General features: G+C 57.8%; 7 protein-coding genes across 9 annotated transcripts; 3 read left to right on the top strand and 4 right to left on the bottom strand.

The window, feature by feature from the left end:
• The first annotated feature begins 54 nt into the window (after positions 1 to 54).
• On the top strand, positions 55 to 1,717 carry JDV02_001252 (uncharacterized protein). Its single transcript, XM_047982164.1, has 2 exons — positions 55 to 254; positions 372 to 1,717. The coding sequence occupies exons 1-2, from the start codon at positions 189 to 191 to the stop codon at positions 1,449 to 1,451; spliced, it is 1,146 nt and encodes a 381-aa protein (XP_047838126.1). The 5' UTR covers positions 55 to 188; the 3' UTR covers positions 1,452 to 1,717.
• uba3 (E1 ubiquitin-activating enzyme) lies at positions 1,667 to 3,443 on the bottom strand. Of its 2 annotated transcripts, XM_047982162.1 has the most exons (5): positions 3,336 to 3,443; positions 3,148 to 3,246; positions 3,069 to 3,074; positions 2,932 to 3,011; positions 1,667 to 2,870 (listed from the first exon to the last, which is right to left on the bottom strand). In XM_047982162.1, exons 1-5 carry the CDS (start codon positions 3,392 to 3,394, stop codon positions 1,792 to 1,794), a joined length of 1,323 nt encoding a protein of 440 aa, XP_047838124.1. In that variant the 5' UTR covers positions 3,395 to 3,443; the 3' UTR covers positions 1,667 to 1,791. The 2 variants fall into 2 exon arrangements, with proteins under 2 accessions (XP_047838124.1, XP_047838125.1); XM_047982163.1 differs by having other exon boundaries at positions 2,932 to 3,074.
• A 191-nt stretch (positions 3,444 to 3,634) lies between these two features.
• Positions 3,635 to 6,890, top strand: TEL2 (telomere binding protein). The gene is made up of 3 exons (XM_047982161.1): positions 3,635 to 4,625; positions 4,683 to 5,111; positions 5,172 to 6,890. The coding sequence occupies exons 1-3, from the start codon at positions 3,779 to 3,781 to the stop codon at positions 6,851 to 6,853; spliced, it is 2,958 nt and encodes a 985-aa protein (XP_047838123.1). The 5' UTR covers positions 3,635 to 3,778; the 3' UTR covers positions 6,854 to 6,890.
• On the bottom strand, positions 6,868 to 9,924 carry PAK4 (serine/threonine protein kinase, STE, PAK/STE20). The gene has a single exon (XM_047982160.1). The coding sequence runs from the start codon at positions 9,694 to 9,696 to the stop codon at positions 7,165 to 7,167; it is 2,532 nt and encodes an 843-aa protein (XP_047838122.1). The 5' UTR covers positions 9,697 to 9,924; the 3' UTR covers positions 6,868 to 7,164.
• Positions 9,925 to 10,304: 380 nt separating this feature from the next.
• Positions 10,305 to 11,314, bottom strand: JDV02_001248 (uncharacterized protein). Its single transcript, XM_047982159.1, has 2 exons — positions 10,995 to 11,314; positions 10,305 to 10,929 (listed from the first exon to the last, which is right to left on the bottom strand). The coding sequence occupies exons 1-2, from the start codon at positions 10,999 to 11,001 to the stop codon at positions 10,424 to 10,426; spliced, it is 513 nt and encodes a 170-aa protein (XP_047838121.1). The 5' UTR covers positions 11,002 to 11,314; the 3' UTR covers positions 10,305 to 10,423.
• Positions 11,315 to 11,461: 147 nt separating this feature from the next.
• On the top strand, positions 11,462 to 14,290 carry pso2 (DNA cross-link repair protein PSO2/SNM1). Of its 2 annotated transcripts, XM_047982158.1 has the most exons (2): positions 11,462 to 12,217; positions 12,289 to 14,290. In XM_047982158.1, exons 1-2 carry the CDS (start codon positions 12,110 to 12,112, stop codon positions 14,113 to 14,115), a joined length of 1,935 nt encoding a protein of 644 aa, XP_047838120.1. In that variant the 5' UTR covers positions 11,462 to 12,109; the 3' UTR covers positions 14,116 to 14,290. The 2 variants fall into 2 exon arrangements, with proteins under 2 accessions (XP_047838120.1, XP_047838119.1); XM_047982157.1 differs by having other exon boundaries at positions 11,462 to 14,290.
• LSM2 (U6 snRNA-associated Sm-like protein LSm2) lies at positions 14,170 to 15,088 on the bottom strand. The gene is made up of 4 exons (XM_047982156.1): positions 15,034 to 15,088; positions 14,773 to 14,920; positions 14,452 to 14,554; positions 14,170 to 14,389 (listed from the first exon to the last, which is right to left on the bottom strand). Exons 1-4 carry the CDS (start codon positions 15,045 to 15,047, stop codon positions 14,358 to 14,360), a joined length of 297 nt encoding a protein of 98 aa, XP_047838118.1. The 5' UTR covers positions 15,048 to 15,088; the 3' UTR covers positions 14,170 to 14,357.
• Positions 15,089 to 15,470: the final 382 nt, after the last annotated feature.

Genomic DNA, 15,470 nt, shown 5'->3' with positions numbered 1-15,470 from the left:
ACTCGAGTCCTTGTCGTCTCCAAACTTTTTGAAGTTTTGACGGTCTGCGCTTCCCGCCAAATCCCATACACCAATAACTTATTTTACCATCTCTCGGTCACGCAGCGTGGAGGGGCATCCCAAAAAATTTCCTTCCCCTGCTTCAACCCGAACCGCGACGCAGCAGGGCCGTCCACCCCTCCCCCGAGATGGCTCCCGTAAAGCAGGCAGCATGGCGGAGTGCGCCGAGCGCAGAGGAGCTCGATCGCCGAAATGTGAGTATGCGCCATTGGCAGCAGCAGCAGCAGCATCCACGGCCGTGAGACGGTAGCACACAAAAAAAAAGGGGTGACAGAGAAAAGCTGACTCTTTGGGGGGCGTGTCGCTTGCAGACGGTCGGCATCAACCTCGAAACGGTCACGGACGTGACATCGACAGACTACCCGGGCCACCACCCGGGCGAGGACCTGGCCTTCACGATCGACCGCTTCCGATCCGGCTTCTCCGTGCGCTTCCACCAAAACGAGGCCAACCTCGCGTCCTTTTCGCTCGTCGGGCTCGACGCCTCGCTCGCCAACGCCTTCCGCCGCATCCTCATCGCCGAGATCCCCACGCTGGCCATTGAGAACGTCTACATCGAGAACAACACGTCGGTCATCCAGGACGAGGTGCTGGCGCACCGCCTGGGCCTCATCCCCTTCAACGGCGGGCGCGAGGGCCTGCAGAACTTCCTCAAGTGGCACAAGAAGCCGCAGCCCGGCGAGGACCCCTACGCCACCTGCTTCGACTGGAACACGGTGCGCCTCGAGCTCAACGTGACGTGCACCGTCAACAAGGACGCGGCGCCCGACGAGACGGACCCGACCAAGGCCTACCACAACGCCCACGTCTACGCCCGCGACATCGTCTTCGTGCCCACGGGCAAGCAGGTCGAGCACTTTGGCGGCGAGGACGCCATCCGGCCCGTCAACCCGGACATCCTCATCGCCAAGATGCGCCCGCGCCAGACCATCAACCTGTCCATGCACATGCACAAGGGCATCGGCGCCGACCACGCCAAGTTCTCGCCCGTGGCCACCGCCTCGTACCGCCTCATGCCCACCATCAAGATCCTCAAGCCCATCCTGGGCCCCGACGCCGACAAGTTCGCGCGCTGCTTCCCCGAGGGCGTCATCGGCCTCGAGCCCGTGACCAAGAAGGAGGCGGCCCAGCGGGGCAGCGGCTACGAGGGCCACGCCGGCGAGCTCAAGGCCGTCGTGCGCGACGCCATGAAGGACACGGTCAGCAGGGAGTGCCTGCGGCATCCCGAGTTCGAGGGCAAGGTCAAGCTGGGCCGGAGGCGGGACCACTTCATCTTCTCCATCGAGAGCTCCGGGCAGTGGGACAGCGACGAGCTGTTCCTGGAATCGGTCAAGCACCTCAAGCTCAAGTGTAAGAAGCTGGAACAGCAGGTCATCAACATGGCGAGGTGATGTCGGACCGGGACCCAGCAGGGCGTGCAAGAAACTTTTTTTTTCTCTCGATTGGGCTGCCTCTGGTGTTGCGGGGTTTTTGTACATACAAACAGCTTGGTTGGTTGCTTGCGTGGTTACCAAGCTGCTGGCATTTCTGCTTTTTTGGGACGCTTTCCCTTGCGTTTGGACGTTTCACGGGTAGACAAAAAGATGATACCACGGCTGAAGACATTTCGCACGTTTGATGTATATGTACTGCGTCCCAGGGACTACTTTAACTCGACCGTCATCCCGTTCATCATGTCTTACAACGCCAGAAAATGCAACATAAAGCACACAAAGGGCACGTCGTACCAGACTACGTCTGCGAACCTGTTTTGAACTTGAGGAAATAATTAAACTCCAGCGGGAATGCCGGGTCAGTAACGACGACCTGTTGGCCATCCTCCAATCCCAGCTCCGCAATGGTCTTTTCCAGGTTCGCCCTCGTCTGCTCCTCCAGGCTTGGGGGGAAGCGCATGTACAGCGTCTTGTCCTGGGCGCGGATCGAGGGCTTCTTCAGCTGCGCCTCTGGGCGGAGGGCCAGTGAGTCTAGCAGGTCCTGGAGTGTCGAGCCGGGGTCGAGGTCGAGGGGCCGGGCCTGGCGCCCGCAAACGGGGCAGTCGTCTTTTTTCTCATGCTTGAACGTGTAGGTGTAGATGCTATCGTTGCCCGAGTACATCATGTAGTTGTTCTCGAAGCCCAAGCATGGCGCCGACGTCGTGGCGATCTTGAAGGCCTCGTTGCAGCATGCGGCGGCGATGATGGCGTTGGTGGAGGCTATGGCCGGGATGATGTTCTTGATGGTGCCCTGGGTGAGAGAGTAGGTGACCCCGGGAATGTCAAACTCCTGGGCGCGAGCAAGAGCCTTTTGGAAGAGCCAGGTGACGTGTTCGGGATCGTCCTTGTCGAGCGTCGGAAAGGGTTTCTCCTTTTCCCACGCAATGATGTGGGCCCATTCAATGCAGTGCTCGGGCTGTCTGGGTATGGAGGCAATGGTGCACAGCGGAACGGCGGCGCGCGGGGCATGCATGTCGAGCTGGCACTCGATGCACGAGGTCATGGATGGGAAGATGACGCGAGCCTGGCCCTTGAAGCCCTCGGTGCCGCCGTCAATGAGGGGCTTGATGCCGTCTGGGTCCTCGGCCTCGTCGGCAATGTTTACAAGCATGGCGTTGATCCAGCGACGCGCTTCAATGCTGTCGAGACCGCAGATGACGAGCTGGAACTGCTTGTAGAAGGAATCGTCAAAGTCCTGTATCCGGCTGTTGTGCGGCGTGATGGACACGCCCCGGACGCGCTTCTCGACGAACTTGGCGGCAACCTCGGCTTTGTACTTGCCGACGTCGGTGCTCCGGAACAGGAACTGTCGGTTCAAATTGGATATGTCAATGGTATCTGAGCAAAGGGTGGTGAGCTACGTGAGCATCGCAGGGTAGCGTGGACGGTGGGAGCGCACCCATGTCGATGACGTGAATGTCCCTGAAATGCGACATGGCCAAATTCTTGAGGATCTCACAGCCCAGACCTCCGGCACCGCTGCTCCGCAGTTAGTGGACGCAATCACGGTCACCTTGGGTGTCCATCGTCACCAACATTACCCTACGTAAAGTCAGTCAGCCGGTCCGTGTGGGGTCTGAGAGGAGCACAGCTGCCAGGCCGGCCGCGGACTCACAAGACTTTGAACTTCTCAAACTGCGCCAGAAACTCCTCTGAAGTGGCCTCCGGATCGGTAAACGGACCGGGGTTCCTGCGAATCTGGTTGAGATATCTCCTAAGGCGCGTGCGTGGTCAGTGGACTGTGGCGATCGATGCAGGTCGCAAACGACAGCCAAAGAGGGCGCGCCGTGAGAGCTTGCTCACCATCGTGCTTCCTCGCGGTCCGCGGCGGCGCCGACGGATTCGTGTGCGTCGACGCTCATGCTCGGGCGAAAAGGCGTGGGCGTGTGTTGCGTGCTGCGTGGATGAGATGAGGTCGGGTGGGACGAGAAGAGGGAGAGCGTACCAGGCAGGATGCAGGTGCCTGCCTGTCTGTCTGCAGCGCTTGGTACAGTGGCGCGATGCACTGAGGTACTTCGTACACAGCCCAGCTGTCTTCGGTGTGCTTCGGTGAAGGTGGGGTAGCTACTTCGACTTACCCTCCTACCTCACCACCGCGTCGCCAATTCTCGGCTCGTCTCTCATCCCATGCAGCGTTCCATCCGACTTGAAAAATATTGCAAAAATCAACTGCCGGCAGCTACACATGGTACACCTATCTCTCACGCCGATTGTTGCCAGGCCTCGGGTGCTAGACAGGCAGAATCATGGACGGCCTACTCACTCCAGTCAGCACCACCTACCTCAAGGCAACCCGCGACACCGAGCCGCTTCTCAAGGAGGTCAAGCCAGCACAAGAGGTCAAAGAGACAACTATCCCATCCAAGGTTTCCTCGCCCGACGAGGCCCTGGAGATTCTCAAGAACCAGCCAGACTACGACACGCTCATTGCAGTCCTGCGCTTCCTGGCCCCCGACTCATCCTCGGCAACGGCATTCCACTTGCAAACCCCGAGCCCCAAAAGTGCTGCCATAGTTCATATTTTGGTCACCGAGATCATACCAAACTACTGGACACTCCTTAAAGAAGAGTCAACCCACGATGGCACCGGGCCACTTTCCGCTAACGCCGATGATGCCGAGCTGGCGCGACGGTGTCTGCGGAGCGTCACGGGCCTCAACGCTGTCATTACGCATCTCAAGACCATATTGCAGGAGTTTAAAGCCGAAGGAAAAGGCCCTAAGCGGCCCGATCTTCACCTTCACCTCACGCTGTTTATGGATCTCCTTGGCGGGCTATTAGAGGGCCAACACACCATTCGGGCGATTTGGATCTCCTCCACCACCAGGCTCGCCGAGGCCGCGCCGCGCAAGATTCAGTCCCAGCAACTGCTGTCAGCAATTAGCAGCGGTCGCATACTGTCCACTGCCGCCGAGGCGGCTGTCGTCGGGACAGACGAGGTTCCAGCCAACTCTCGCTGGCTTACCGACGGCATCGAGTTTAGCAAGTGGATCAGTCTGAACGTTGCATCATGGGTAAAGCGAGAGCCAGAAGGCGTGGAGACTGCATTCTGCGCAGACCTCATTCAACGATCTTTATCGCTAGGCTACACTAGTAAGTAGCACAACTGGCTGGGCTGAAATGAACTGCCAGTCTGCTGACCTCACTTAGGCACAGTAGCAAAGACGATGGTCGATGAGCTGTTGCTCTCCAAGGATGGACGGCCGGAAGCCTTCTCCACCGTCTGCCTCCAACAGCCCCTGGCGTCGAAGAAAATGATGAAGCTTCTGCTTGATTACTTGTCACAGCGCTTTCTGAACAGCCTGGCTTTAAACGACTCGAGCTCGAACAATGTCGTGTCAGCTGTTGCCGGTGTAATCGATGCCGTTGCGGCTGGCGACGCTGCCCTCGCGACAATTTTGGTGGACTGGTGTACCGCCGCCTCGGGAGCTGGGTTAGGCGACCAAATCGGCATTCGGCGTGCCGTGCTCGCCGTTCTGGCCAAAAACAAGGAGACGATCACAACAGTCTTGGAAAAGAGCCTGGCACAGTTCGGTGACCAGCTATACATCAAGCACGCCGCCATTCTGCAGCAAGAAGGTAGGCCAAGCTTATGCCCTAAGACATGGAACTAAGCCGTGAAGCTAACACACCAGAAAGCTCACACTCAGATACTACTACTGAGCGCCGGCTACGTAGCCAGACTATCTCCCATCAAGCTTTCCATGCTTCTGCGTTCTGGCACATACCTATCCGCCATATCAAATCGCATAGCTGCAACACACGCCAGAGCTCGCTTTTTGGGGATGGCAGTCGGCGAGTCTCTATCGGGGTTGATTGATAATAAGTCCAAGAAACTTAACTTCCATATGGAGGAGATGGACACCGACGAGGCCGAGTGGTTCAAGGGTCTAAGCAGTATTTCTGACTCAGTTGGTTCCTTTGATTTTCTGCTCTCTTCTTCCCCAACCCTGTCACCGCCCAAGCCACCTAAGGTGGTAAAACCCACATCTAAAACGCGAAAAGCAAAAGCAAAGGCTACTGTTTCAGCACCAGTGCCCAAGGCCATAATTGAGGAGGTCGATTCGTCTGACGAGGAAGAAGATCTGAAGCCCTACGCTAAAGGGTCAGATCCTGAAGACTCGGACGATGATGCCACCCTCGTCCAGCGCAACAAGCCAAAAGCCCCAGTCTACATCCGTGACCTCATCACCTACCTCCGCGACTCGGAAAACTATGACAAGCAGAAGCTGGCTCTCCAGACAGCTCCCGTGTTGATACGGCGAAAGGCGAATTACGGCACTGAGGTCAGCTCCCACGCCGACGAGCTCGCTGGGCTGCTGGTGGGGCTTCAGGACAGGTTCGACATTGAAGACTTCGCCGAGAAGAGGCAGCAGGGGATGATTGCTCTCGTGGTGTCTCAGCCAAAGTCCATGGCGCCTTGGTTTGCGCGCACCTTTTTTGAAGGCGACTACTCCCTGGCCCAGAGGACGTCTATACTTGTTACTATAGGTCTTTCCGCAAGGGAAGTCGCTGGCTACGACACTTCCCAGTATCAGGCAGCGGCATCTTTTCCCTCTAAAAGGCTCCCGGGGAAGATTGAGCAGCTTTACCTCGATCCGTCACAGAAGCCTAACCGGCTACCTGCGTCTCAGCTCAGGGCCCTGCCTGCAAACGCCATCGACGGCATCGCTCAGTCGGTGACATCTTCATTCCTCGCCCCACTGGCCGCCGAAGCTGCGGACGCCACGACTGGCCCCGACGTACTTAAACTACAAACATTCACGGCGCGGTACAAGTCTAGTGCCAAAGCAAAGCCTCGCGTCCGCGCCATCCCGAACACGACCGCCGCGCTCCTCTCGGCATCCTTCTTCTTTCCCCTGACCGCGCACTTCCAGGTCGCCCTCCGCTCGTCCAGGCCCGTCGTCTTGAACCCAGCCCTCCTGTCTCTCTACCTCCAGACTCTGGGCATCGTCGTCAACGCAGCCGGCCCCTCCACGCTGTCCCTGCCTCAACTGACGTCTGAGCTGTGGGACCTGCTCCTGCGCGTGCGTGTTCACGTCGCGGGCGACGTGTCCGCCCTCAAGGGCTGGTTTGTCGCCATGGCCGTGCTCCTCGAGGTCAACGACGGCGACATGCGGAGGTTATGTGCGGAGCAGGGCAGGGAGGTGGTCGAGACGCGGGAGTGGGTCAGCGGCGTGTTCGAGAGGACGAGGGGCGACCATGACGGCGGGGAGGAGAATTACGTCAAGATGCTGGCTGCCGGTGTGCTCATCAAGTTGGGCGAGGCCATTGAGAAGTATCAGGCACTTTTGCTGGGCGATTTAGTGAGCTTCTCGTAGCAATCACGATGAGACGGCGTAAACACGTGTATAAAAGGTTTACATCTATTCTTGACATTGAGCAGCTATCATGACGATGATCAACCCTCCAGCGTCCTTCTAATGCAACGACACAAACGCTTGATACAAAAAGTTTCCAGGCTTCTTCTCTGAAGAGTGACCCAGACCAACCCATCCTGTGATGGTCATGGGGCATGTCCCGCTGCCCGAGTCCTTCCCATCAATCCGAGCCGTAGAACGACATGCAATCAATAAACATCCGTCTCGACGTCATACAATGGTCGTAACAACTTAAGCCCCGTCCGTTACTTTCAATCGCCGTCCCCGACCGTCTCCAACCGCGTCGCGCTGCCCCCCGGGCGAATGGGTAGCGCAGACAGGTACGCATTTGCGTGGCTGAGGTGGTCGCCCAGGCTCATAGCCATGCGCCGCAGCTCGTGCTTGACCTCCTCCGAGCTGGCCCTGCCCTCCATGACGGCTGGCGTAGGCGCGAACGGGAGCCGTGGCAGGGGGGCGTAATTGCTCGGCGAAGTCTCCCGGAATTGCCCAGGGCCCTGCTCGTGGCTCTGGCCCTGGCTTTGACTGTGACTACGGCTCTGGCTTTGGCTTTCATCCGGGGACCGCTCCTGGAGATCTTGCGATTGCTCCTGGAATGGCGGTGGGAACTTGGCCATCCTCGGCGCCGCGGTGGGCGGAGGAGACATGGACTCGGGATCCATGTCGGCAAAATCGCTGAGAGAATAGGGGCGGGTATCGTTGGCGGACTGCTGCTCGTTCGTGTCCAGTTGATGCTGGCTGCGCTCGCCATCTGAGGTATGCCCACTGCGGGCGTCTGCAAAGGCTGTTGCGTACTCAGAGTCATCCGAAACATAAATGGACGGTTCCCGGACCGTGTTGGACGTTACATAGAGCGACGCATGCTTCTCAAGCTCAAACGCACCGCCCATCTCGGAGCCGCTAATCGACCCTACATCCGAGTGGGAGGTAGAGGGACGCGTATAGTCTGTTGCAGAGTCTGGAAAGCTCATGTCGAGGTCAATCAGGCTGCCGACAGAGGCACGGCTCACCGAGCTGGGCTTCGAAGAGGCAAGGTCACCAAAGACCATTGAGTTCTGTAGCGGTTCTGTCTGCTGGTGCAAGAGCGGGGGGCGTCCCGTGTCAGGCGTCGAGCTAGGCTCGTCCGTAAACGGGAATCTAAACATTTCTGGGTTTGCAGAAGCCGGCGGGGCCATGGCGGGAAACTTCCAGTCCTGTGTTCGGCGGTTGTTGTTTACGTCGGCGGGATCGCTCAGGGGCGCCTTGACGTAATGAGAAGCGTCACCAAAGTCATAGTCGGTAGACGCACGGGGATCTCCCGCCTTAATCGTGTCCATGTCGACAAACTGTGATAGATCGCTGCCATGCAGCGAGGCGTCGAGATCAATCAATGATTCTCGCACGTCCGCAGCAGGGGCTGATTCGTCGCGCAGTGGAAGGTCAGACACGGGTGCCATGAACGGCCTTCCATAGTAGGCGCGCGAATTGTCTTCGTAGTTGGAGATGGTGTTGGGGTCAAACACCTTCTCAAGAGGAGCCTTTACCGACGGTAGGTGTGGCGGTGGGCGACGGCGACCCTTTCCCTTGGGTGGCCGTGAAGTCTCTTCAAACGGCGGTTGGCTGAAGTCGACGTTAGATCCATATACATCGTACACATCCTGAGCGCCGCCGTCGTGAAGGACTTGCTGGTCAAACGCAGCTGTTGTGCTGAAAGACCACTCGTCGTTGGCCAATGCGGTGGACGACACGTCGCCGGACAGGCCCTGGGCGCCGCCTGGAGCGAAGAGGGACCGACGGTCTCCTCCTTGGGCCTCCCACAGCTTAAAGGCTCGAACTAGGTGTCGCAGGGTGGAGGTAGGATAGGCCTCATCGGTCTTGAAAATGTACGGATGACGTTGGACCTGCTCGATTGTCGGTCGCTTCGCGGGATCGGGCTGCAGGGAATAGGCGACCAAATCCTTGAGCCCAGCCGAGTACTGGTCTCCCTCGAGACGGGGCGTCTGCTGCTTCAGGTGGTTGCCCAGCCGAGTTGGGTCAATGTAATCGGTGACGTTGGGTGGCAGCCCGGAGGCAATTTCGTAAACCATGGCTCCGAAAGCCCAGATATCAATCTCGGTGCCGTAGGATGTGGACTGGTCAAAGAGCTCGGGTGCCATCCAGTGAGGCGTCCCGATAAAGGTCGACCTCTTGTCGAACTTGGTCTCGATGACACCGGCAACACCAAAGTCGCAAAGCTGGACGTCACCGGCCTCTGTCACGAGGACGTTGGCGCACTTTAGATCTCGGTGGATGACGCCCTGCCGGTGCACCCAGTACATTGCTTCGGCGACCTCGCGAAGAATGGGGATAATCCACTTCTCTTGAAGGCCACCGGGCGCCGTGGGCCTCATTAGAGTGGCAACGCTGCCGCCAGCACAGTACTCTGTGATCATCCACATGGAGTGCCCGACAGGCAGGGCCTCGATGACCTGGTTGACGTTCTTGGCGCCGCTGTCGCTCAGGAGCTTCAGCGCGTTGATCTCCTTGAGCAAGTCGCCGTAGGTGTCGGTGAGCTTCGGATTTGCCGTGTCGCTCTCCTCAATGTCAATGATCTTGACGGCGACGAGCTCGCCCGACGTTTGCGAGGTGGCCTTGTAGACGCGGCCAAAGCTGCCTTTGCCGATGAGCTCCGACAGCTGGTACTGGGGGGGTTCCCTTCCGGACTTGGCGCACTCTTCCGCGACGGCCTTTTGCATCTTCTTGGCGTCCTCGAGGGCGCGCTGTTTGGTGCCGGACATTTCCGGCCATCGCACCTGAAGAGACGCCATGGCTTCGAAGGGTGGCCACCGCCGGCTGGCTATCAGGCGTGGTGCGCTGTCTCGGTACGGTGTCTGGTTTTATGTTCAGCGTGCTATGATGCAGCCTCACGTGGTCACGGCCATCATCAACGGCGCGCCGTGCTGATTCGTGTAGGTGGTCATAATCGACCAGCCCGATGGCGAGGTGTTGTGGCGGTTGTCAAGGTCGAGGGCTGGCTGGGTTGGGCTGAGTTGAAGTCGACAAGCGAGTCGCATCGCCAATGAGACGGGACCCTGGGCTTGTGTCAGGTTGGGTCGCGTCAAGGGGGCGGCTGACAGACAGCACGAGGTTTAGCCGCTAGCGCGCCTATCCACTGGGCCACTAGCACAGAATTCCATCCACCGACCCTGGCCCTGGACGCCCCAAAGTCCACCTAAACCAACAGAGCTGCAACACTACTAACAGCTTGCGACGGTTCCAGTCTTGGTTCCCAGCGCTGTGTTGCCCCTGCTACAATCCCCCATGTGAATTCGTTCCATGACAGCGGGCCATGCCTTCACCCTCTCCTCACGCCTGCAGACGAGCCACGCTCTCTGTATGTACCGGCTCTGACTGAGTGCAATACGTTACGGGAGTTCCTGGAATCATGGGTTCTATTTCTTTACGTTAATGCAAATGTGCGACGCTACAATCAGAGGCGGAGACATCTATGCGCTGTGCTGTCGGCATCGACAGTTGGCAGTCTCCAACGAGCCCTCACAATTGCGCCATCTTGGCAACCATCTTCTCGTGGATTCCCTTCCAACCGGCCTCGCAGGTGGTCTTGACGACGCCGGAGAGAAGCCTCGAACACTTGATGAGCACGTCTTCCACCAGCTCCGAGCCCCCGTCTTCCGTCTGCCGAATCTCCCACACCGTCTCCATCATGGTGTTGAGCGGGCTGCGTATGCGGACAAACACCCCCCGTTCGATATTGATAAATTCGTACGTGCTGATCACGTCCGAATCCCAAAGCCCCGCGGGCAGCGCGTGGACTTTGTCTGTCACCTCGTAGCATTTGGGGGCGGCCACGGCCGTCACGCCGCGGTCGGTGGGCAGCGTCGGCGCCGGCTCCGTCGGTGTGTCCATGCCCTCGTACTTGATCATGTGCGGGTCGCACTGGATGAAGAACTCGTGGCCCTGAAGCAACTGGATGCTCTTCTCCGGAGTGGACCCCGCCGGGATCGGCGTGACATGCTGGAGGGCATGCGTGGTGTTGAAGACTAATTCGACCGCCCATTGGCGCACGTCAGCAAGCTATCCGTTCACCATGAGAGCCCATACTGACATGACATGGCGTGCCGTCTACAATTTCGCGAGGATGAAGATGCAAAGACTCGGGGCTCGGTGTTCAGGCGTGGTGCAACCCGAGGAGGAGGTGACGACGTCGATGACACGCTTAGCGTGTCGCGCGTCTCTCCTACCTGCTGGAGGCTTGAGAGCCGAGCATCACATGCTACAAAAGACTAGGTAGGTGATACGAAGTTGGCGAAGGAAATTGACGCCTCAGACGCAGGCCATGAGCACTGAAAACGTCAACTTTTCAAACATGCAGTCATACTGAGAATTATGGTGCTGCAATACAGCGCCGCCACCCAGCGATTGGCGTGTCCATGATAGTGTCTTAACTTTATAACAGACCCTGCCCACGGTTATAGCACCCAGCGTGAACCCCACCTGCTCATGTGACTTCGCGATTCGTGATTTTGCCCCAGTCGCGCCTGGTCGTGTCCCACTTCGTTCACTTTTGACCCCGTCATCACGACGATCGAGAGTGAGACTCGACGCGACACATTACAAAACTCATCTGTCGTGCCAAGCTCCAAACATTGATACACACTGTTTTCACGGCTGCCCTGTTTCTCGGTAACATGGCGTGCTGCAAAACATCGTGAGCAGACCTCGACGACGTCATTGCCAACATGGTCACCGCGGCCAAGCTCAATCGCTCCGTTACGCCGAAAAAGTCGGCCAATGGCGCGGGCTTTTCCAAGAAGCTCGCGAAGCCGAATGCAAGCATCCTCAGCTTTTTCCAAAAGACTCCCAAGCCCGAAGATTCTCTCTTCGTCGGAACCGCCGTCGCCACTCCAAAGGACGACGATTTGTACGATGTCGACGATCAGCATCGCTTCAACGAGTCGGATACTTCCATAAAAAGAAGAAGATTAAGTCACGACGAGTATGGCACCGTCAAGACAGAGGTCGCTGATGATGCGAACCCCAACGCCGCGCTCATCAAAGAGGAGACCACTGGCCCCGCCAAATCAAAGTCAAAGTTGAATGCTCCTTTTATCATGGAGTCTGACAGCGAAGATGATTGTGACGACGATCCTGGGCCGGCACAAGACGTACCACGGGAGAAGTTCACGGTCGAGGCGGTCTTGGAAGCATCGCGCAGAGTAGATGTCGAGCCCGCGGCTGCTCCGAATGAAGCTACTGCCGACACAAGCCCACCTCTACGGAAAGAAGACTCGACGTACGCACAATTTGATGAGCTCGGCAGCTTTGAAGGTATGGACGACCTCGACTTAGACGACTTCGAAGGCGAAGAGTTGAGGGAAATGAAGTTTATGCGAGAACAGGCACGACTCGAGGCCGAGGAGGCGGGGGCAATCCTCAGTGAAGAATTCATCGACGACCTGCCAGACGATACTGCCATGACGGAGAGTTGCCCCATATGTGACGGCAACCTTACCGGTTTATCCGCGGACGACGCCACACGTCACGTCAACTCATGCCTCGATGGGAACCCTACCCCTTTGCCGAAGCGACCGCGAACCCCGCCTAATGAAGCACCTAAAGTCGATTCCTCAGAGATGAGCAAGAGGTTTGCTCGTGCCGCTGTTCCTCGGCCAGCGCAATCCGATCCTTTCTCGCAAAGCAAGAGTGGGGGCGGCGCCGGTTCAGCATTCTCGAAACTCATGTCTGGCAATGCCGAGGACTCGGCCTGGGCCAACGCAGCCGCGGCTGAGCATGCGTCCCGAGGCCGTCCAGCCTATGAGCGGACCTGCCCATTCTACAAGAGCATACCAAACTATAACATCTGCGTCGACGCTTTCCGGTACGGGGCTGTGCAAGGCTGCGAGGCCTACTTCCTGAGCCACTTCCACAGCGACCATTACATCGGTCTCACTGCAAGCTGGAAGCATGGTCCTATATACTGTAGCAAGGTCACGGGTAGCTTGGTCAAGCAGCAATTGCGCACAGCCTCGAAGTGGGTTGTCGAGCTGGAGTTCGAGAAGACATACCCCGTGCCCGGGACAGGAGCCACGGTCACCATGATACCGGCTAATCATTGCCCGGGGAGCTCCCTGTTTCTCTTCCAGAAGCCCATGAGCAATGGCCCTAATCCTCGAATGTCACGAATCCTGCATTGCGGCGACTTCAGGGCCTGCCCAGATCATGTTGGCCACCCACTACTGAAACCTGATGTCGTCGACTCTATCACGGGAAAGACGAAACAACAGTCCATAAACACATGCTATCTGGACACCACATACCTTAATCCCAGGTATTCATTTCCGCCGCAGGACGACGTCATCAAAGCTTGCGCAGACTTGTGCGCGTCCATGTCGGCGGATCCAAACTGCAAAGACGATGTTTGGGAGAGGTCCCAACGGGAAAACGGGGCTCAGGCCGTGAGCAAGTATTTCCAGAGCGACAAAGACCCGGCAACTGCTGCGTCGGCCGATGCCCGTGCTGGGACCAAACAGCGGCTACTGGTCGTGTGTGGGACATACTCCATTGGCAAAGAGCGAATATGTATCGCGATCGCCCAGGCTCTGGGTTCGAAGATATTCGCAACGCCCGGGAAGATGAGGATCTGTCAGCAGCTGGATGACCCTGAGCTCTCGTCCCTCCTGACGTCAAATCCGATCGAGGCCCAAGTCCACATGCAGTCGCTCATGGAGATCCGCGCTGAGACGCTTCACGACTATCTGACAACATACAAACCACACTTCAGCCGCATCGTAGGCTTCCGCCCTAGCGGTTGGAACTTCCGGCCGTCCAACGGGAAGGCGGTAGGGGCGAATACCTCGCCTAGCAGCATACCGACACAGCAGATTCTCCACGGCAAGGGCTGGAGGACGCGCTTTGGATACAAGGACTTCGTGGCGCAAAGGGGGAGCACCAAGGAGTCGATGTGCTTTGGTGTTCCGTACTCTGAGCATAGCAGCTTCCGCGAGCTGGCCATGTTTCTGATGAGCTTGAGGATAGAGAAGGTCATTCCGACCGTGAATGTTGGCTCAGAGCAGTCCCGGAAGCGGATGAGAGCATGGATCGACAGGTGGACAGCAGAGAGAAGGAGAGGTGGGCTGATGATACCGCTCATTGAAGGTAAGGATGACGAGGAGAGCGCAGAATTATGGGAGGGCAAGTCGGGCAAGGGTGGAGGGGCCTGGTGGTAGCAAAAACCCGTACATGGCACACCTGTCTTGTCGTTAATCTCGAAGGAGGCGAATGGAACGGCCAACTCGTCTGCATTATCTATGGTCCGACAGACATAGCTCCATGTGAAGCCCTTGCAGCGGTGCGAGCCTCGCATCAACTACTGCAGGTGTTCAGATGAACGCTTCCATGAGCAGGGCTTGTAATATGCCACAGGCCATCTTCTGATACTAGTGTCATGTATTGTCGTTATCGCGCCAAATCACCTCGCCTTGGCCTGCTGAGCTGCTGCTTCTGTACATCGTCGTCAACACAAAAGCCACGTCTGGTACTCATGAGGAGAAGCATGTGCCTACCTCTCCGCGTCGCATCCTCCAGCAGCTGCGTGTCTACCGACGCAGCTGGCAAGTGCACGTACCGCACCACGGAGCCACGGATGAAGACATTCTTGACGGAGGTCTGTCAAAGTGCGCGCGCGCCGGACAAGGGCGCCAAACGATTAGCTCTCAGCCATCCAATAAATACTAACGGGAAAAGGGCCGTCGCGGGGAGGGGGGCCGCAAGGAAAGCTGGCCGTAGAGAGCCACCACCACCACCACCGACGGCGCGGCAGCAGCAGCAAAAGGAAAGGAAGGGAAGGGGTGAGGGAGAGGGGAGAGGGGAGAGGTGAGGCGCACGAGATGAGGGTACTTGAGCTCCTCCACGACGGAAATGTCGTCGAGCTTGATATTGAGGTACTGGTCCACGCTCTTGAGCGTGCCCTTGAGCTGGATGTCGTTCTTGAGCTCGACGGTGACCTCGTGGTCGATGAGCGTCTTGAAGAAGCTAGTAGTTCCCGCTCCCTCCCAGGTTAGCCGATCCGCCGCCCTGTCGGTTCTCACGCCGCGCATATGATTTCACCGCTTTGAAGGGGACGAGGGTTGTGTGCGGGCGCGCACCTGAAGAAGAGCATGGTGGGTGGGCGGGGCGGAGCCGGAGCCGGATACAGGAAGGAAAGGAAGCTGGAGATGAGATGGCGCCTAGATGGATGTAGTGAGTGAGTGAGGACGCGATGTGCGTCAGGCCAGAGAGGGTCGACAGCTGGCGACTAGCCGATCAAGGGCTTCGGTGGCTTATGAAACAACGTTGCGAGGCACACGGCGCTGCGATTCAGTTCAGGCAGAATTTGAGATGTCGAAATCGCGTCGAGGCCGCCACTGGGTGAGAGAGGTCGCCATGCGCGGGCCATGATCCACCACAGTCGCAGGTTTGAGCACTCGTCGTTGGCATCACGTGACCGTAGATGTTCAACAACGCTTTTCGGTGAAGCGACACAACACCACAAGTTTGTACAGTATACGAAGTATATAAATGCATACAATCATGATTGACAGTT

The sequence above is a fragment of the Purpureocillium takamizusanense genome, chromosome 1, assembly GCF_022605165.1.
Source record: "Purpureocillium takamizusanense chromosome 1, complete sequence".
NCBI classification, from domain to species: domain Eukaryota; kingdom Fungi; phylum Ascomycota; class Sordariomycetes; order Hypocreales; family Ophiocordycipitaceae; genus Purpureocillium; species Purpureocillium takamizusanense.
This window is presented reverse-complemented; position numbering and strand designations above follow the sequence as displayed.